Source organism: Epinephelus moara, chromosome 3, assembly GCF_006386435.1.
Source record: "Epinephelus moara isolate mb chromosome 3, YSFRI_EMoa_1.0, whole genome shotgun sequence".
In the NCBI taxonomy this organism is placed as follows: Eukaryota; Metazoa; Chordata; class Actinopteri; order Perciformes; family Serranidae; genus Epinephelus; species Epinephelus moara.
Window position 1 is genome coordinate 20369105 of NC_065508.1, and position 22603 is coordinate 20391707.

General features: G+C 41.4%; 1 protein-coding gene across 2 annotated transcripts; it reads right to left on the reverse strand.

The window, feature by feature from the left end:
• Positions 1 to 25: 25 nt before the first annotated feature.
• LOC126387655 (scavenger receptor cysteine-rich domain-containing group B protein) lies at positions 26 to 21482 on the reverse strand. Of its 2 annotated transcripts, XM_050040250.1 has the most exons (12): positions 21299 to 21482; positions 17500 to 17639; positions 15027 to 15059; positions 10866 to 10904; positions 10023 to 10325; positions 9843 to 9911; positions 4797 to 5111; positions 3724 to 3792; positions 3372 to 3440; positions 2939 to 3259; positions 1076 to 1168; positions 26 to 970 (listed from the first exon to the last, which is right to left on the reverse strand). In XM_050040250.1, exons 2-12 carry the CDS (start codon positions 17633 to 17635, stop codon positions 654 to 656), a joined length of 1764 nt encoding a protein of 587 aa, XP_049896207.1. In that variant the 5' UTR covers positions 17636 to 17639; positions 21299 to 21482; the 3' UTR covers positions 26 to 653. The 2 variants fall into 2 exon arrangements, with proteins under 2 accessions (XP_049896207.1, XP_049896209.1); XM_050040252.1 differs by lacking the exons at positions 17500 to 17639; positions 21299 to 21482 and adding an exon at positions 15163 to 15233.
• Between the last annotated feature and the right edge of the window lie 1121 nt (positions 21483 to 22603).

Consider the following 22603-nt stretch of genomic DNA (forward strand, 5'->3'; position numbering starts at 1 on the left):
AAATATATTATATACTGAAAAATAACATTTATTTTGTCACATGTAAATGATTATTAGGTACATTTATTTATATGATGGTTTACAGAACAAAAGTAACACATCATTTATTTGTAGATGGAGAGAGGCTGTAAGTTCACAAGGTATATAACACATTTATTTATGGATGTTTTCTGCGATCTTGCATTCTTGTGCTTTGTAGTAAAGCCTATAATTTGATCCCATTTATATCTCTGTTTATCTTATCATACATATTTGCTGACTTTGGAACTGAAGTCTACAAAATGGTCTCCTTTCATCCTCATAATGATGTCAGTTGTCTTACTTAGTAATCAGGAATCACATGTACAGTAAATATTTTAACAGTTTGGGGCAAAAAAGAGAGAGACAGGCGGTTAAAAGCTTCCTTGGTTTATCAAATAAAAAACTGTGTACATTGTATTTTATATCATATATTTATTTATAAAGTGCTTAATAGGCATAGATAGTTTATAGTATGTAATCATATATTGTCATATGAGTTATTCTGTATGTTGTTGGTGGTGGAGTATTCCTTCAGCACGGTGACAGCTGTTATTTACATAATGTATACAAGTCCCAGGTTGGTGAGCCCACTTCCTACCCATGGTGGAGATGGGAGTGTGGTTCTGCTGAAATCACGACAGCGAGCAGGTGACGCCAGCATCTTCAGAGTGGTCACAGTTGTGCAAATCCCAGGATATATGGGAGCACTCCAGCAGGGAGGCCTCCGCACCGCTGCACTTGAGATTGTCCAGCAGGATTGTTCCTGTGCCAGGCCCGAAGAAAGCTTCTCCCCAAGCAGCCGTGGCCTCTCCACAGCCCACCTGGTGACACACGACCTGAGCATCAGGGAGGTCCCAGGCATCATCGCAGACTGTGCCCCATGCAGACTTTGAGTACATCTCCACCCGGCCCTCACACTGGTGCTGGCCACCAACCAGCCTCATTGCCCCTGCAAAAACAACAAAGAATCACATAAATTCAGCATCTGAACTGTTTTTTGTAAACTAATGGAAATGGGTTGATGTTGTGCTGGTTGAAGATATATTTGACCTACCTTCAGAGGGTTGCGGGGTGGCAGTAGTGGTGGTGGCAGGTATCGTTTCTGTTACTCTAAAGTCTCGTCCATATCCAATGTAGTATTCAAAAGCTACAGGAAGTGGAGGAAAGCAGAAAAAACAGTCATTATTCTGGGTCCTGAGCATACGCAGGAAATATCAAGTGACAAAAGCAAAAGCAAGGCTCAGTGAACAATTCATCTGAAAAATGATCATTTGCATATTAATTACTCACTATGTGTCTCTTTGAATTCATGAAGAAAACTATGTTTTTCTTGCATGCCTCTCCAATGAATGGAGTATCCAAAAACGGCAAACATTTTTCATGAATTAAGGAAAACAGAGACCGTGTTTAACAACAGCAAAATTATATAAGAACATCTTTTCACAAACTGTCACACACAACCCAAGTCGTATTTATCAAGCTGTATGCTCAGTACATCCCAAATCAACCCAGTCTCACTCCCAAGTTGTCAAAATGTGGTGCTTGGGCAGTGACTTGTGGCATCAGACACCAACAAAAAAAGCCGTCCTTTAATGTTTAACAGTGCACAGTGGCGTCAGGGGGAAATACGGCAGGACAAGTACGAAAGTTAAGGTGGCGAAAGTCCGACTACTGTGGCTGGGAGGGGTGGTGGATGGGTCCACCAAACCCTTACCTTCACCCGGGACAGCAGTGTTCACACCCCATAAAAGTCTAAAGCCAAACCCTGTTCTTTTTTCCTAAACCCAACCACATGCTTTTGTTGCCTAAACCCAACCATGTGTGTTAGTTGGATCAAACGTCAATTTGCGTTGTTGTACTAACGTTGTGCATTTCCTGTGAAAACAGAAATGCGTTTTGAAAACAGACAATGTATGTAACAGGAAGAACTCAACACGGCGTCCCAGAACGTCAATAACAACCAACGTACCCAGGGTACCTTTGCTGTCCTATCTGGATGTGGAAGGTCCATGACAAAACGTCAATATGTGACGAGGTCAGAGTGAGAGTATGTTGCCCAAACACATGCATTTTCACTTTAATGTTGAAATATTAAACGCTTCCAAATAAAAGTAGCATGCCCTGAGCATACCTGAGCTCTGCTTGAGCACAGTCCAAATGACCATGGCACGCTACTCGGCCGTGCATGAGATAGATGAGACTTACATTATACTGCACGAGTTCTGTGAGAGGATATTTTGATATAGTTTTGCTGCTGTTAAAAGTGGACCCTGTTTACTTCAATTAATGAAGAACGTTTGCCTTTTGTAGACTTTCTGTTCACGGTGGAGGCATGCAAGAAAAACAAAGCTCTCTTTGAGGTAACATGCTGTGAGTAGGCTAATTAATTTACGAATGGTCATTTTGCAGGTGAAATATACCTTTAAGGCCACAATACAGGGAGACACTTTGCAGTGCAATTTAACAATATAAATACAAATTGTCATGTCCCCTTTACCCTAATTACCTGCTGAAGGCAGAATTACTCTACAACTGATTAAAAACCGCTGCTTTTTGGAAGCATGGATGTGCTATTTAAGTAAAGAGGAGTCTGTATGTGCTTTTGATTTAGCCCTGAAGAAGTGAAATTTGGCCTGCAGGCATGCAGTGACGCTGATGTGGCTTGACTCATCCACTGTATTTTTTATGCTCTCTGGGCTGTCTCCTCCTCAAAGTACTACAGTCATACATTGCAAGTGGACAGCTCAGCAGGGCGAGCACAGATCACCGGATGAAAAGGGAAGTACAAGCTTTCACTGGAATTGATGATTCAAGATAGAGGTTTGTGATACAGACACTTCCTGTTGAGTATTGTACATCTATGCCTAATGGAGGTAGTTTTCCCCCCCACATGGTGTTAGAGAGATCCAGGTCTTACATGCACATTTAACTCCAGCGTCCTCATGATGGCCACAGTTGTGCTGACCCCAGCCCAGGTGGAAGCACTCAGACAGCTCCGGTTCATTGCCGCTACATTCTACATTGTCCAGAAGGATCGGCCCCGGACCGTAGCCGTAGTAGGCCTGACTCTTGGCCCCGATAGCTGGGCCACAGCCTAGCTGCCTGCACACCACGTTGGCATTGAGCATGTCCCAGTCATCATCACACACCGTCCCCCAAACATTTTTGTAGAGGACCTCTACACGACCCTCGCAGGTGTTGTTATTCAGAGGATTCATCAAACGAATGGCTGGTTTGCCTGCACAGGAATAAATTGACAGGTACATCAATGCAGTGTGTTATCTGAAACGTGCATAAAAGGCTATAAATTAAAACCTACTGTATTTGTGTTTAAAGTTTAGTATTGTTACCTTTTGTCTGGACAGTTGTGGTAACAGTTGTTGTAGTGTGAGACATGGTGACTGGAACCTTTTCTGTTGCTGGAGGGAAGATGTAGTACATGATAAGATTACTCTCAGTACACCAGAAACTACCTGTTCATGATGATCATGGTGACATTAATCTGTTACACCCTTTCACCAGCATGCTTTATAGCACTGTGATGCAACACATTTAAAGGCAATGAGGGAGAAATGGCTCCCCCTGTTGGCCATTTGGCAAAAGTGCACATTTCATTTTTAAAGAGAGAAAAAACAAGGAAAACATTTGAAAATGCTGATGCAAAAGAGTGAAAATCAACTACTGTGTATTATGTTTGCATACCTTCAGTGTTATATACTGTAGAGAACATTCTCTGGCCTTCTGTTACCACAGGAGGTACAGTGGTGGATCCTGAAGTGGGTAGAAATGGATATGAAATACTTTGTATATGTACAGAAATACCAAAAATACCTTCTAATACCACTACTACATTATTGTCATTATAAACTCTTCTCATACTCCTTATTTAATTTCCCCTGAAAATCAGTAAATTAGATTTAATCTTGTTCTATCTATACCTGAACATTACTGACTGACTTATTGTCTATGGAGTCATAGGAGTGCCATAAAAAATCTATAAAAGAATAACAAAATAAATGTGGAAATAGAAACAGGAATAGATAATAAAATAAAGAACATACATAAAAATGTGAAAATAAATAAATAAAATAACATTAATTTAATAATACAAATAACAAAAAGAAATTAATTAATTATAAGCATTTTCATTTAATCTCACATGTCTCTCTTTACCTATTTCTGTATTAATTTATTATTATTTATTATTTACTATTATTTAATAGCTCACATTCAAAAAAGCCAAAGCAGAAAAGCAAAAGCAATAGGAAAAAAATTGGAATGATAAAGTGCAAAACAAATTGCATTCTTATTTTAAAAAGAAATAAAGAAACAATAGATTAGAATAGAATAAAAACAAGCAAAATAGATTATTTTCTAATATAATAATAATAATAATAATATATCTATGTATTGTAAAAAAAAAAAAAAAAAAAAAGTAAATAAATGCAGAAATAAATGAACAAATACATTTAAAAAATAAATGAATATGCTTAGAAATATTCTTTAAAAAAAGATCTACTGTCACTTGTATTTCTTATTATCGCAGGTACAACCACTACTACCCACATCTGCTAATTGCACCACATTCTCACTCCGAGTTCGTCAAACACGTCAAACTGTGACGCTCTAGCTACTCCTGCAGTGTTGCTCAGGGACAGCATGTCCACTTATGCTTGTTACACATGATGTCTTTTCAAAATAAACGTAAGTTTACGCAGGGAATGTGTTAATGCAAACTTGTGTTAATGCATATTCTATGACTCAGAGCAGCGTACCAGTACAGGTGACCCCAGCGTCCTCATGATGGCCACAGTTGTGTTTGCCCCAGCCCAGGCTCTTGCATTTAGTCAAGTCATGTTCAGTGCCGTAGCAGTTGACATTGTCCAGGAGAATCCGGCCAGTTCCATAGCCAAAGTAAGAGTTGGTGTGTGCATAGGCAGCGCTGCCGCAGCCCATCTGTTGGCACACCACATGGGCATTGTCAAGGTCCCAGTCATCATCACACACCGTCCCCCACTTTCCCAGGTAGTAGATCTCTACCCGGCCCTGGCAGGCGTCCTTTCCATTCATAAGACGGATGGTGCCATCTCCTAAACCAAGACAGAAAGAGGGGGATTTATTGCAACATAATTTTCTACAACACAGTTTTAGACTCTGTTGGTTTTTATTAGAATCTATATTAATGTCAAATTTAATACGTGCTGGGATAACTGCTAGGATTTGTGTGTGTCTGCTTGTGTTGAAGTCAGTGGCATGTGTTTTGAACATGAGCAGAAATCTTGCCAGTTTTTTTTTTTTTTAATTAATTAAAATAGATTAATTTATTATTGACACACAGTAGATACCACATGCACATTTAAAGCTGGGGTAGGCAGTTATATTTGGGTGTCACTGGGCAAAAATCCCATTATAACCTTTCAGTATATTGTGATTCAAGTGGAACGCCTATCCCACCCTAGATAGGTCACCAGACTATCACAGGGCTGACACATGAGCCCTTTTTAGATAGGAATTGTGCAAATTTGCAGCAAAGCCCAATCAGTATTTTTTCAGCATTGGCAGTATAAAAACAAAATCGGGGAGAGCGGAAAATTGCCGCCTACCTACTTTTGTTTATACAGAATGCAGCTTTTTGGGGCAATGGGGGGCATGAGCAAGTAGCAAAATGTGTAGCTCAGCGTGTGACATAAACAGTGACATGGGAGGGAAGCCACGGCTAGTCAGGCGGCGGTAGTCAGGCGGCGATTCTCTCGTAAAATGGCCCGTCCTTCACCGTCCCCGCCATCTGACGGTTAATGGCCTCTTCATTTGCGAGTGCAAGGAGGGCGCACTATTCCTTGTCTCCCCAGTTGCTCATCTTTACAGTGTCTTTCAGATTTGCGTTTCCCTCTTGCTATTAGCTGCTCGCTAATTCCTGCTATCAGCTGTTTCCTGTTTATCCACCGCCGGTGGGTCGGACGTGCGACGTCATCAACAGCTCCTCCCACAAGTCTTCAACAGCCCCTCCCGTGGCAGAAGGCTGCCTCGGTCTGTTTAAACTTAAAGGGTTCCGCCAATATGACTACCCCTCGGTCTGTTTAAACTTAAAGGGTTCCGCCAATATGACTACCCTCCGAGGCGGAAAATTGGGCACCTCGAATCAACTCGCCTTTCAACCTCTGTGTGTACAAACGCTTGCAGCTGGCCAACTTTCGCGGAAAATCTGGCAGTGTGAAAGGGGCTACAGTGTGTCCTCTGCCTCACTCCCCTCTGTTACAGACCACCCCAGCAGGAGGAGAAGCATGCAAAGGCTCTGGAAACAGCCCCCTAATCAGCAACCACAATAACCCAAATCCAGGCGCCCTGACTCCCCACTGGATCAGCAAACTTTCTGTTGCTGCTGTTACACAGGTTAGACCCAGTGCTGCCAGTGGCCACCAGCCTGCTGTGACATGCAGTGAGGTGGAGAGATCATGGGGTGCACAAGCACAAGCTCGCCAATTCTGACAAACAGAGAGAGACAGCGAGGCAAGGAGGGGCTGTGCAAAACCATTGTGCGCAACTCTAAAATGAAATAAGATTAAATAAATCAATGTATGGGAAACACTGGGTAACTGTATGAAGCATGTGCATATGCCCACATCATAAATTGATGCAAACAAAAATGCACTAAAAAATGCAGAAAATTAAGTGTTTGATGCTCAAAATTTCTGAGGACGAATCCCCATACCTCCTGCTTAACATGTGGCCACCCGAGTGTTGAATCGAAACCTACACCCTTGGACAGAGGTAATTATTAACAGACATTGATACAGGGAAAGGAGACGGGTGTGGGCCTTCACAATACATACTGTGACTCCTGAGGTGAACATCTGATATACCACTAAGCACAGATGTTGCCATTTAGCAGACAAAAAAAAACAAACGCCTTAAAAAAGAGACAAAAGACTCTCTCATGTGTCCATCGTTTAAAAATGTGCTTCCATCTGAGAGGAAGCCATGAATCAGGCTTCACTGCATTCCCACTGGGTTTCATGAAGGACACCAGAGAATTAGCTTGATACGTCACTAGTTAACAGAACTGGATTTTAGTCTGTCATGATCCTCACGGGATTTAAGGGAAAGAAACAGCCATAACAAAGGCAAAGCCAGCAAACAATACAGACAGCCTGGAATTCAAGATGTCTTTGAGGTGTGTTGTAGTTTCCCAAAAGATACTTTCCACCGAGCTGAAAAGCCTTTGCTGTTGTGTAAAATGTGATGACAGTTTTGCAAAACTAAAACGTCTCCAAGTCAATTATAAACCTGTTTTTCTAAATAAACCTGACTGTGATTATTCCATGAAGATCCCTGCATTTGGACCCACGAAATGACAAAATAAGCCATCAGTCATTATTTAATGAAACCTGCCCTTGCAGTTTGAAGTAACATCTGGCATGCCACCTGTCTGCTAGATTTCATCCTAGAGCATAAAAAATCATCTAATCAAACACAGAGAAAAGCTGGTCTGAAGTTTAATTCCTCTGAATATGCAACATATTTTATCCTCTACAGTCAAGAAGGTTTTAGTTGTATTTGAATTTCATCAGCTGTGTCCACTGAAGGTTAATGTCACATACAGGTGTGGTTTGTGCTTTTCAGGGTCAAATGCCGAGACCTGTAATAAGTGATTTGTTTGGCCACTTGGGGGCAGTGAGAACAAGCTGTGAACAAAACACTGTCAACCTTTTTAGGACGAAATGGCTAACGTGTTAGCAAACTTTTGTCTGATAACACATCCAGCAGACACTGAGCAAGAATAGCTTTCAGTTTCAAACATGTTTCTAGGCCACCTGCAGAAAGAAGTACTATATGGATCATTCCTGTCTTAAGTCCTGGTTATCACATAAACACAGAATAATGTACATTAAAAATACATTTGTTCATTTAAATGAGCTTTTCTTCTTCTATCTACCGGTATTCAAAATAAGGGACTACAATTACATTGAGTCTGTTTTCAGGAACTGACATGATTTGTGACATCATTTTACATGTTTCATGTTGTTAATCTGTTCTCACACTTATGACTGTTTATTATGTTTATATGTAGAACGGTAGCTAGCTGAATCTGGGTCACTCACAGAGCTAAGGCTAATTATCTTGAAATGTTTATCCTGTTAGGTCTGTAGTCCAATACGAACCAGTCCATCTGTAAGGATTATTATCTGAGTGCCTGGCTAATATGTTTTCCTCGCAGTTAAACATGTCACTATTCTTATATAATGCAAAAAATATGGAAAAATACATCTTGTTTTATTCAAAGGTTTTTCTGTCAATTCATCATTATACAAATGACCTCTTATATAAATACTGACACTTTGTAACAGCCCTCAGCGTCTGAAAGTGACACACAGGGTTCCCTTTAGGGCAGGTGGTTCCCAACTGGTGGGTCGTGGTCCAAAAGTGGGTCGCGAGTGACTTGCAAAGGTGTCAAGTTTGTTTAAAAAAACACACTTTTTTAAGTACAGTGAATTTCTGCCACATAACTTTTATTTTGAGATGCAGTTTCCTCCTGTAGAGTAAGTGACTAACGGACAGCTACTGACTGAGGAGAAAGTTGGACCCTGTGGCTGGACCAGTTGGGAACCACTGTATTAGGGTATCTATGTGACGCACAGCTGTCTCCAGGGTGAAACACCATGTAACACGTGGTTAACGTTTTGACGTGGTCGTGGTTAGGTTTAGACAACAACATTACTTAATTAGGGTTTTAAAAAAGATCATGTTTTGAGTTCAAATAAATATGTTTGTTACATAACATAATGTGACATACATAAGTGACATCAGTGCTTGATAACCACATGTAAATTACGTGAGGTTGCATTAAAACAACACTGACTTTTGGTTTCACACAGTATACAAACAGCAGTCTCCTGGATGAAAGTCCAGTTTTGTTTGACCCATCCACCCGACCTCGATCCCACCGTACGTGGACTTTTCCGCCCATATACTCTTACTCTTAGCGTCAAGTTTTGCCCCGGATAGCTTTACATTGGAGTTAGTTAGGCTGTCTCATAAAGATGTCCAAAGGCAAATGACAGTGGGCTGAGTTATCAATGTCTAAAGTCAAGATAACTGTCTAGCCTGCAAATTTGAGGATGTAGGTTTTGAACCCTATAAAGTCCCCTTTCCATTGCACAAAAACCTGCTTACACCCGCTAACATCTGGCTTTGTGATGTAATGGGAAAAGTTACAATCGTAATTCACACCCAGGTTAAATGACTCCGCTGTAGTCACAGGTATTTATCAGCTCTGGCTTTCATTGGCAGTGACGGAAACACAGCACCCAGGTGAATGTGCTAATTTTGGCCCCTTTATGGGCGAGACCACCACAAAATGCCGTCTGTCTCCGCCCAAGCTGCGCTCAAACATCGATCTAAATTAGTCTGCACCAAATTTAAAAGAGAGATCAAATAAGTAAGAGATATATATTTCACAGGCCTTCATGCTGCTTTCTACTGTTCCTGTTTTCTGGCCTGTCCTTGATGTTGGACGTGACACACCAAAAAAATAAATAAAATACTGATAGTGCAGCTTTAAATTTCTACAGGAAAGAATTTTCAACAATGAAACATGACAAGTTTATAATTGTAGTCATTTTCAAGTTTAAGGATTATTGTTTCACTGTCTGGGGTTGTAGTTCTACGCATCTTATTTAGAGAAGTATTCTTTTTTTCTTTTTTTTAGCATTTTCTGAATTTTGGCCATTTGCCTTAATGCTAAAAACAGGACAGATCCATCCTCTGATGTCTCAGGTTGGCAGAGCACCAGTCTCATTTAGATAAAAGCAGAGAGCACTTACGTAAACCGGAGCTCTCATGGGGCGGTGTGGTGCGATCCTCAGACCCTCTCTCCCCCACCACTGCTGGTTCTAACAGCAAAATGGAAAAGAAGCAGAAACTTTTAGTGACTTTGTCCTCTTTTCTTTTCTGATGATTCACCACAACCTCAGCCAAATTATATCTGAATTAAAAGCCTTTACCTTTGCAGGTAACACCCACGTCCTCATAGTGGTAACAATTATGGATGCCCCAGTCCAGACTACGGCAGCTGCTGAGGTCTGTTTCACTCCCTCTGCAGTCCACATTATCCAGCAGGATTAACCCGGTGCCTTGTCCAAACTGAGAGCTGCTGTGCACTGCCACAGCCACTCCGCAGTCCAGCTGCCGACACACCACGTTGGCGTCCACCATGTCCCAGTCGTCGTCGCACACTGTGCCCCATGAGATATTGTAGTACACCTCGACTCTCCCTTCACACCTGTGACGTCCATTCACCAGTTTTACTTTGGAGAGATAAGCAGACAACATCAGTCACAACTTGTCTCTGTCACATTCATTTTTAAACTTTGTCTTTGAGTGAGAAGAGGATATTCAGGTTGTTTGGTTACGATTGTGCCACCTCACTGAAAAATCTGAGGCCCATAAAAGCTCTACTGTTGGAGGGACATTTTAACGACACAGTTCTATTTGGAGAAAGAAAAATAGATGAGACTAGCATGGCTCTCATGTAATGACAGTTAATAGCAAGAAAAGTCTAATCCTACCAAGTTAAGGCACACAATGAGCCACATGACTCCTTGGAAGTGAGCGAGGTGGGTGCAGAGGGTGGGAGGTTACATAGCAAATAAGTGGGGATTAGGGAAATGGAGAGCTGGGAAAGTGACCTTGTTTAAAAAGCCCCAGGCACTGATCTACCTTCTGTACTCTCTGTCACTGACACACAGCCAGCCCACTGATAGGTTTTCATGGCGTGGCCTGAATGCAGACATGTTTTTCTGGGTGTCTGGGGCAGGTGTGGAGGTGGCTGTTGGGCTCATGCTTACCTTGGTGCTGCGTCCTCGAGGGGCTTTGCACACCATTGGCTGGAACAGGAGGGAGGAGGGGATATGGGAGAAAGAGAGAGAGGAAGATGGTCAAATTATTTGTTGAAAGGAGGCTCTTGGCCTTCCATAGTTACTGTACTCTATATCTACTATATCTATTTTCCTGTAACACGAGACACAGACTGAAACTACAACAGGAGGCCTGTTCAGATCATACAGCGCACCAGCTACAGCAGAAATATGTTAGCCTATTCCTTTAGTTTGGGTTTCTAGTCATGCTAGCGGCATGGGAAGGTAGAAAAAGTCAGCAACTATTGAATGGACTGCTATTAAATTTTATACGGACTTTCATGACGAATACATTTAGTGATAACCTTACTCTTCATCCAGCACTTTGTGTTCTCATCCCAGGTCATCACATACCAATGGTTTCTCACGACCCTCAGCGTGTAATACCGATACCAAGGGCACCTTTTGGTGTCTGTATGAGATGCAACCTTTAACATCTGTACGTAACACACAGCTGCCTCCTGGGTGAAACTCGGAAAATAAATACATAATGTAAATACTTCACAAGTATGTAATTGAAGTATGTGATTGATGGATGGATGTTACATAACGTCACATTTAAACAGTAATGACTTTTGGTTGCAAACAGAGTCTGTGTTTGTCTGACCCATCCACCTCCCCTATGTAGTCTTTATACAACATCATTGGCTTAGTGTGTCAAATACTGATGCAAATCGTTTTACATTGGAATTAGCTTAAAGCCTGGTGTGTCTCATAAAGACACCAGAGGGTGCACTAGGACTCGATATCAAACGCCGAGGGGTGTGACAAAGCATCGGGATCTGACAATGCAAGCCGGTCTCACTCCGAAGTCATCGGAATCCAGCTCTTAGTCAGTGACTTGCGGCATCAGAAACTAACCCAAAAAGCCGTCCTTTAATGTTGGCTTAACACGCTACAGGTCCCGCCGCATTTCCCCCTGACACGAAAGTTAAGGCCGCGACAGTCTGAGTAGGGTGGGCAGGAAGGGTGGTGGATGGGTCCAACAAACACCAACTTTCAATCGGGAGAGGGGTCTTCGCGTCTTGCAAGATTTTAAAAACAAACCCTGTTCTTTTTCCTGAAACCCAACCATGTGCATTTATTGTTGGAGGAGGAAAAATGTCACTTGGGGTTGTTGTACTGCATGACATAGTGCGTCTCCTGTGAAAATGGAAGTCTGTTTTGAAAGAAGACAAGACATGTAACATGCAGAACTTGACACAGTGTCCAAGAACGTCAACAACCAACGCACCGGGTACCTTGCACGTTGTATGTGGACGTGGAAGATCCATGACCAAACATCAAAATGTGAGGGGGTCGGAGTGAGAATGTGTTGGACAATGTGAGAAAAGGAACAGGCTGTCTAGTGCCACCGTGAAGTTGACATTTGTTGTTTGAGTGCCCTACTACCCTCAGGTCAAACTTTAAATTCGTCCGATACCCTATTTTATGAGCTAATGGCCGTAAAACTAATAACACTGCCATCAGCTGCACTGTATTTTGTGTTGCATGCTAATTAGCATATGTTGGTACGCTAACGTGCTAAACTAACATAATGAACATGATGAACATTATACCTGGTAAACAACAGCATATGAAGCATGTTATTGTGAGCGTACATTGGTGTTAACATTTAGCTACCAGCATGGCTGTCGACCCTCAGTCTCGTCATTTTTGTGGCAAATTACATGAACTTTTATCTTTGAGTGGGGGAACACAACATCTAATCAATGTAATTGATGTTTTGCCGAGCCAAATTAATCAGGCCTTCAGGAAGTGCGCCAGGCTTTGAAGCCAATTTTCGTAGTGGCCAAACTGTGGAATTAGCCTACAACTTCCAGGTCCATCACATGATGCCACCGTGCCCAAAAGACTTTTTCCTATACTTATATTGTGAAAGAGACTTCTGTATATCAGTGGATACATTTCTTTGAGCGTCACAACCCCCATGAAATGAATAACTTCACAATCAAAATTTGAACCTTTCGGTCAGATAACATCTCGAAAGTCTAGAGGAGCTGCAAGATTAAGTCGTCTTAGCCTCATTCAAGTAGGCGTATCTCTAAGCTAAGTCTCTAGTGTTGCCTGCTCTATGGGCCCAGTAATGCAGAAGCAGCACCAAAGGATAATTTTATAAGCTGCAGTCAAACATTTTTGACTTCATGTGCCACTGAGCAACTTTCATAGGAATGACGGGCCCTGCCTTCAATGCTGTATCCAGTTCTCTTTATACATCCATGAAAATAATCAGTTAAAACAGCCAATTTATATCCACTGCTCACATAATAGAGCAGGTTACTTTCATTTATCATTGTCAAGCAATACCTGAACAATTAACATCACATGGTTGGTTTGATTTATAATCTGTTTATTTGCTTTTAACCTTACATTGTTTTATTTAAATGTACACATTCTAGAATTGTTTGATATTAATCATTTGTTTCTTTGTCTTTCAGCGGGTGTTTGGGGAGGTCCCTTCCTGGTGGAGCAAAAGGCGAGGCTGAAGGCTAAGGACTCTTAAATCCTGGAACAAAGCATGTGCTGATATGTTATGGGGGAATTTGGGTTCAGTTATTTTTGCTTTATATTTAGTTGTAGTTGCCGTCCATTTTGGTTACCCCTTGGGGATTATTTGATTTGGCAAAACCACTATGTATGCTCCTTGGGTCATTTTGACAGGTCAGTTTGTTCAGTTAACACCTTGTTTAGTTATTATATTGAGTTTTTTTGTTTGTTTGTTTGTTTTTGGTCATTTTTCATGCATTTTTTGGGTAAATAAAAACCCACAATTTTGTCAGCAACTCCTGTGTCCTTGTTGCCTCACTGCTTGGTCCCTAACAGCACTATTTCTATAGTTTACAACATACAGAACACTTGACTTTTTACTTTACATGTTGGTCATTGGCGCTTTAATATAATAATAATATATTCATTCATTCATCTTCTAACCGCTTCATCCTCGTCGGGCTGGAGCCTATCCCAGCTAACATCGGGCGAGAGGCAGGGTATACCCTGGACAGGTCGCCAGACTATCGCAGGGCTGACGCACATAGAGACAGACAACCATTCACGCTCACATTCACACCTACGGACAATTTAGAGTTATCAATTAACCTAGTCCCCAATCTGCATGTCTTTGGACTGTGGGAGGAAGCCGGAGTGCCCGGAGAGAACCCACGCTGACATGGGGAGAACATGCAAACTCCACACAGAAGGGCTCCCGCACCCTGGATCGAACCGGCAACCCTCTTGCTGTGAGGCAACAGTGCTAACCACCACACCACCGTGCCGCCCAATAATAATATATATTGTATACTATTAATAAGAAGGAGAAGAGCTTAATTGGTACAGCACATTCACACAAAGTTGCAGCCCAAAGTGCCTAGAAATAAAGATCAGATTAAGATAAACAATAACCATTTAAAAAAAGAGAATGCAATTAAACATTAACAATACACCAAATTAAAAAGATAGGTTTTAATGTCTTTATTAAAAAAAATTAAAGGGAGTCTGTTGCTCTAAGATCCAAGGGGAGAGAGTTCCACAGTTTAGGGTCACAGAAACAGAAAGCTGCTTCATATACACCCCTTTTTCACATTATTTTGTACATAATAGTCCTGTCTATTCTTTACCTTTATTTGTTCCGCCTCGTTGTCCTTGTTCTTAGCTGTCATGCCTATTACGTACAGTACGGAGTGTGGAGTCATATTCCTTCTATGTGTTCACATACTTGGCTGATAAAGGCTGATCTTGATACTGATATGCAAAACACAGAGGGCTCGTGTTTCCGAGAGGTGTGTTAAGACACACACTGGAAGATGTTTCAGGATATGTACGTATAGAGGACAATCTAATGTCTGAAGACTAGTATCTCAGGTTTCAACATCTCACAATGACAGCAGGGGGGATTTTCTACCCCTCACACCCAATGTAGGTCAATTCACAGGCTGGTCTCATTGGTTTGTGGCAGTGAAATATATACAGAGTGTACATACATACTGAAACTACCTATTCAGCGACACATGTAGGTTACATTTTCGGTTTATATTACATGGAGATGTAGTTGTTATTCTAAGTTAGATCAGAAAAGTAAAATTAAATAGTACTTACCATCTACAGCCCGTCTGTTTATTTTCATGTCTCCTGAAATTTGAACACACACGCAAAAAGAAAAGGTTAGTGAGATACACATTTGGATATATTCTGGCTCTGTGAAGAGACAAAAGCAACAAGCTGGTGTCAGCACATTTGAATTAATTGCTCTCTCTTGATAGTTGTCGATCCATAACAGCCAGTGAGTGGAATTGATCCTGGCTGGCTCCCTTCAAAATAACTTCAGGGCTTTTAGCCTGCTATCACTGGTAAACATGGGGCGAACAGCAACTGTGGACACAAAAGCACTCATCTGCAGGGAGTTCACTTACAGGAACACTGGGTTCTTGAGCATATTAAATCCCCAAATATGTGGTTCAGCACTGACACACAAGAAACCAGATTGTTCTATTTCAGTGTATGGCAGTACTAACCTTTTCCCTTTTTTGGAACAGCTATCAAAGTATAAGTTTAGTCTGTGCAGTGGAGTCGACAGCAGAATATCGATGATTTAAAAACTACTGATGCAAGGGTCATCATGTTTAAGAGTTTAAAAAGCAAGGACATGGTGGTTTGTTGAATGTTAAGAGTAGTAGACAGCAGCGTTAGATAAGGCATTGGGAATCAGTTTCAGTCTTTACACAGCCAACCTCTGCTCCTGGGCCAGTGTATTAAAAAAAAACTTCTTTTCTAATAAATGATTCACTTTAATAAGCTGGTTATCCCACACACACTTAAAAAAGCTTGTGTTTGAACTCTAAGTTGACTGAATTGGAGAAGATAAGTTGAGGTAATTTGGTAATGATTCAACGTGTCTTCTCAAATTCAGTCAACTTAAAAATTTAAGGCAGCCTGGACACTAACTTTTTTAAGTTTAAACACACAGTTTCTTTTTACAGTGATTGAGAACTTGAAAGTGCACCCAACTCAGCTGTTTTATATATATTTCACCTCATTCCCTTTAACAAAGAATGCACCACAAATACAAATGAAAAATACAAGGCCTTTAGTTTAAAGAGATAGTTCACCCCAGAATCAAAAATAACATTTCCCCCTTACCCCTTTGCTGTGAGGTGCAGAGTGTTGGAGATATATTGAGATGTCTGCCTTCTCTCTAATATAATGAAATTAGATAGCACCCGGCTTGTGGTGCTCAAAGTGCCAAAAGAAAATAAAAAAATTCAGACACTCAGCTGCAATGTCTCTCTCCAGAAATCATGATGTTGTGAGCAGTTTCATGCAGGAACTGTTTTCTTTCTATTAAACTACACCCGCCAACCGTATCACTGTGCAGAAGGCTCGTGCTCTAGACAGTGCGGGATGTAAAAATTAATGGCATTCTCCTCGGCTGAGCTGTAACATTAGCTAGCTCGGTGGTGCTAGGTGAGCTAGCAGTGGATGCACTCTTCTTTCTGCGCAGTGATATAGTTGGTGGATGTTGCTCAGTAGAAAGAAAATAGTTCCTACATGAAACTGCTCACAACAAGGTCAGTGGATTATCTTGAGTAACTGGGTCATGATTTCTGGAAATAATTATTTTGACACTTTGGGCACCACAAGCTGAGTGCCTATCTCCAACACTCAGCAACTCACACCAAAACAAGCTAGACTGATAAACAGCACTACAGATGAGACGAAAATATCTTGATTTTGGGGTAACCTGTCCCTTTAACAATGACAATGCACCACAGATATTGAAAATCAAAGTAAATATTACATGATGTTATTACTGCTCAAGTGCAAACAAAAAAATACAAGGCCTTTATTTTAAACTGTATTTCAGACTGGGGTTGCTTTAATATGTCTTTACTAAATACTGTATCCCCATATTTCCCAAAAATGGACCCAAATAAAGTAAAATACACCTTTTGCTCCTGATCACATGTAGCATTCAGCAGTCAGACAACTTGGAGCTAATGGCCCTGACCCTCAGCAGAAGCGTTGTCAAGCGGTGGCCAGGGGGGGCCATGGCCACACTGATACAATAGCTGAGCCCCCACTGGTGCCCCCTTGCAAAAATAATAGAAATAAATTGGAAGCCTCTCTGTTTTCAAACTTAAGTAGGCTTGTTCCTAATACATGTTTTGTTCCATATAATCAATATACTCCTTCGAATGAAAGCTGTATTTGTCTTTTTAAGGAAAAGGAACACCAGCCTATTGAAGCATGTAAATACAGATACATAACACATTAAAACAGGATTGCTATGGAGCTCAAAATGTTAATTGTACTGTAATAAGCCCATGCACATCAGATATTTGGTAACTTTAAGAGTAAAAGATGAAACCAGAGTTCATCAGTATGAGATTCCTTCACTCTCATATTGATATAGTTTTTTTTTTAACTCGGCAATATACCACAACAGCATGATAGAATTCCTGACATTTGGTTATAATTTTTGGTTTGGTGTGCCGAGATTTTCAATTGCCCCATTTGGCCACAACTACCAAAAATGTCTGGGGGTGCAACCGACCCCCACTGACACACTCACCGAGTCGCAGCAGCACACTGACGGCCACCAAGACGAGTGATCCCAGCAGCGACACCAGGAGCCAGATGGCCGGGTTCCAGCACCTACATGCGCTCTCCACCACACGCTGGCCTCGCATGGCTGCCTGACTGACCATCCACCTGCAACACACATTCACACACTGTCAGTCTCTCTCACCAGACTCCCAAAAGTCCTGCACTGTGCTTAAGCACACCTCTAAATGTAGGCACTTTTCTACTACTACAAAACAATCACTACTTTCTGTCCTGGTTCAGAGAAGCCTAATTATAGTATTGGATTGTTTTCTCTGATGGAGCCTGCAGCTGTTGTTATTGTGCTGTAGTAGGTATTGATGCTAGTCTGAGTTCAGGCTTGGAAAATGTGTAGCTCAAAAAAAAATCGTTTGCAGAGGTCATGTGGTGCACATCACTTGCCATGGACAAAAGAGAGCTGTAAGGAAGCTCTTGTGGCATACAAACACCAAACCAGGAGCCCCAGTTTACCAGATCTGGGCATGTGCCACCGAATTGTGCTGCTCTTGCCAATAATACAGTGGGAGCAGGGAGTAGAGTTACGTTGCTGTTTTGTAAGCACAAAATGGCCGCCACGTACCCACCTGTAAGCAGGTAACAGGCCTCAACATGACGGGTGACGTCGGCCACATTGATGATTTAAGCTGAGGAAGTTTGATTTCCTCCCACAGTCAACAGCTGGGGAGGGCTAATGTTACAGACAGAGGCAGACACCTGTGTCGTGGCTTTGGATAATCAAGGGGATTTTCCTTTGGACAGAGAATATTGGGATTCACTGACAGTCACTCAATAATCAGAGTTAGATAGTGCCACAGTGAGACACTGAATAGCCTTCATTCTTCTTAAGTGAGAAACTGGGATGAATGACATTCAACTAATACTGCAAGGGGATTCAGGAAAACGCTATAGTGAGATGATGCTGTGGTGTGAGGATATAACTGACAGAATAAAAACATAAAGAGTCAAATTTTTACGCCCATTTTCAAAAACACAGATGTTGTTCCTAGAATCTAAGACAGTCCACAAAGAATAAGTAAACATGTACAACTCTCTCCCAAATCCAAAAACTAGAGTGATAAACTCAAATTTCAGATATCATCAAGCATAAAGTCTGGAGCTGCTCCACCGACAATGAATTGGGAAAGTTCTAGATGACACTGAGAGCACCCAGTGGAATGTTCTGAGTATATGGGTACACCTACTACAATAGAAACAGGCTCATCTGGGTATAAATAGAACAAATGAATTCTCTGTGGATCCACACAATCAGGCTGCCATTCAGCTCCAGACTTTATACGTAACAACATCACAAGTTTGAGGCTGGGAGAGTGCCTCATGTTCCATCCCACTTACCAGCATGAATATTGGTTCTGTGTGTAACTGCAAACCACAGATACATTACATTTGCACATTTTTATGTAGTAGATACATTTAAACTTTATGTTTCAGCAGCGCTGTGATTAATTTGTAGGTTTAGGCATAAAAAACAATTGATCATGTTTTGGTTTTAAATACCCAATCACATCTGGAGAAGCCATTTATGTCCTGGTAAAAATAACCACCTTTGTGGTACTAACCCTGATGGAGAAACAGCGATGGGTCACTAAAAAACAAACACGTTTGGTGCCTAATATACTGTTGAAAAAAGAGACGGGTTGCTACAAAACACCTAAAGTTCGTGCCTAAAAAGCTGCTGGAGAAATAGTGACAGGTTGTTTCAAAATACCCATATTTAGTGCTTAAAAAGCTGCTGGAAAAAGTGACAATTGCTACAAATCACCCATGTTTGGTGCCTAAAAATCTACTGGAAAAACAGTGACTGGTTGTTACAAAACCTAAGCCTAAAAAGCCTAAAAAGCCACTGAAAACAGCGATGAGACGCTACAAAGCACCCAAGTCTGGTGTGTAAAAAGCTGCTGGAAATCGTAGCAACAGGTTGCTACAAAACACCAATGTGTGGTGCCTAAAAAGCTGCTGGAAAAACAGTGACGGGTTGCTACAAAACACCCACATTTGGTGCCTAAAAAAACTGTGAAAACACAGCAATGGGTCACTACGAAACACCCATGTTTGGTGTCTTTTTGTCTGTTGTTCTGGAACAGTCCAATCTAAAGTCAGCTCGTATACCACGTCACTTTAGAAACCTTGATATGATACATTTAAAACGTGCAATGTAACCTTTTCGTAGTTTGCAGAAATGGACAATGCCAACATTTGCGGCGAGTCAGCTGCATGTTTGCAAATATCATTTGGAATTTCCTAGGCCAGGGAAGTAACGTATTGAAATTGGCAATCCAGGCGGTGTTCCTCTTTATCGTATATGCAGTCAAAAGCAATACAATAAAGTGGGAATTTGGAATCACTAAATCCAAATTTCCCCTAATTTTTTAAGAGCAAACATCCCAGAAATTAACTGAATAGTGTTATAATAAGTGTGTTGTCACCAGGAGACCACAGTGTGTGGCTTGGCCTTGGGTTGTTTGTCTCTTCGCTCATGCAGAATTCCCCCTGACCTTACACTGGAATGTGTATTAGGGGATGATGAGGGGAGAATTTGATATTGGCCCCTCGAGATAGTGGACATTCCGAGCCCAGGGGGCACAAAAAGACATTTCTGCTTTCTGTGGTCCCCATCGTCAGGCATAAACGCTGCTTCCTGCAATCTGTCACTAGAACCCTCCAAAACGCTTAGGCACCTGATGACACTGCAGGGGCGCCTCTCGTCTCCTTGGAGTGCAGGTTGCAGGGGCAGAAAGAGGAGGGGTTAAAGGGGTTAAAATCCTGAGCCACTGTACTGTATACACAGTTATCTTCAGCTTGTGGGGGTACATTTAAAGCACAACTTTTTTGGGGGTCATTACTGACAAGAAAACACTTAACAGCAGCCACAGAAACAACTCTGCACTGTGCAGGCCTAAACCAGATCCAGTCCATTTTCACTGGACTGCATTGTATGAAAAGATGCAGCGCACAAGGCCAGAGGCCCTCGGAGAGACCCTGTGCCTCCAATTGGGAGGTGAGGAGTTTAACACCAGCACAGCACTCGAGAACCACGGCTGTCTCATATGCAGACTGTACCAAGAAAACCACTCGAAACTCTGGGACAAATGGCTCAGTTATGAGGGATGAAAAATAATCTAGTCCCCAATGTTGTGTTTTTCAATACTCCATTCATAGTAGGATGTAGCGCAGATCCACTGGGGAATAATGTTGCCTTTTGTGTCGGCTCTGCTTCCCCTCCCTTCTCACTTCCCCGTGCTGAGAAATAGCTGAAAGATCTCAGCCCCACAAAAATACCCCTTAATGTCTGAGATAAACCACAGAATGATACTGTCAGTTAAACAGAGAATCAGTGTCAGCATGTACGTCTGACCACAGAATTTATAAGCAATATCCTTTTTGTTGTCAAGTTTAATTAGTTTTTTGGAAAAGTGTGACAAAAAATGACAAAGCAAACTTATCTTTTCTCAAAACAGAATTATCCATCTTCATAAATAGATAGAATTGAATGTAATAATTTAAAGAATCTGAACATGTTTGACATAGAATGCTCCTAATTCAAATATCAGCCTTGCAAAAAAACATCTTAATTAAACCCTTTAACCCTTCACATTATGATTAATAAATGAATGAATAAATGAAAGTGCATTTATGGTAAAAACAGTTTAAATGACAGAGATTTAAAGTCGCTCACTCATTTGTCACAGAACCAGGTTTAAAATAATCATGATGATCGAATAAAGCAAATCAATTAAAAAAATACATACCTCTTGTCAAAGTATTTATCTTCACCCACAATAATAAAAAAATAAAAATAAAATAGGATTCCTTCCCCCACACAAGTACAGAAAAGTGTCCTCAGAGCTCAAATGGCAGGCGGCTTAATTCCACACAGAAAACACACCAAGAAATGGAAGCAGGAAAGTCAAGAGTATCCAGCGCTACTCGTTTAAGGTCTTTCATCTCCTTAACCCTGCTTGACTATAAGTACCTGGCGTCAGTGACAGAGGTTACGTAAAAAAAATAAATACCAGAGCATTGTATGTTAATATTCTTAACACCCAGTACCTGTCTATGTTTAAAAAAAAGCAGGAGGGGCAACAACAACAAAAAAAGACAAAGACAATGAAAGCTAACCCTTCACTGGTACCCCTGCATCTCCAGTTTCAGGTAGCGCTCACAGAAGGTGCGGTCCTGCTCATCTCTGGATACAGAGGCAGACAAGGCTGTAGCTCAGGTCCTGTGTGTGTGTGTGTGTGTGTGTGTGTGTGTGTGTGCATAGGACTCTCCCACACAGAAGAAGAGCAAAAGACTTGTATGATTATGAGGCAGTGAAAGTTATAAATCAGAAAGTTGTACACAGGAGTTCCTAGAGAGTTTTGAAGGTTTTAAAAATCTCTTCACAGAGAGGTGATGACTGACAAATAATCCTGGATCCACCTCGTGCATGGATGAAAAGACGAGGCAAACTGAGCATGAACATCTTGGCCATGATGATGATGCAATCTTTGTCAGAAGACATAAAATTATGGTCAGAATGCTGCAATCGACCTTTAAAAGTTCACTCGCCTCGAAAATGTTTCATCACCTTAATGAGCAATTAAGTCTCTTAAAGACTGTTGTACTCTTCATGTGTCACCAACATGATCCTGACCTCAGCATGCACAAACTCCTTATTTCCCTGAATAAAAAGTGAAAAGTTTCTCCCTCAAGCTAGGAAGAAGCTTAACACGTCTCAGTGTGGTTATATTTCACACATACAAAATATTCTGTAGTTCTCTCAATTGTCTCCTCACAAGGAAAAGCCAGAGGCCTCTCTGGATTGTGCAGCAATTACCTCCAAACACTAATCCTTCCTGAGCCGTGGAGAAACGTGCAGGCTGTCCGTGGCCATTGACAAGGACCAATTCATGGCTCCTTCCTGGGGTGTCACCCGAATCAGTGGTTGAGCCAAAACACAGGGATTCTGTTACACAAAGCTAATCTGAACCTCCAGGATAGGATTGAGAAAATACAACACCACACAGCCAAAGTGCGGCAAGCCAACCAAAGAACATGTTGGCATTGTACGT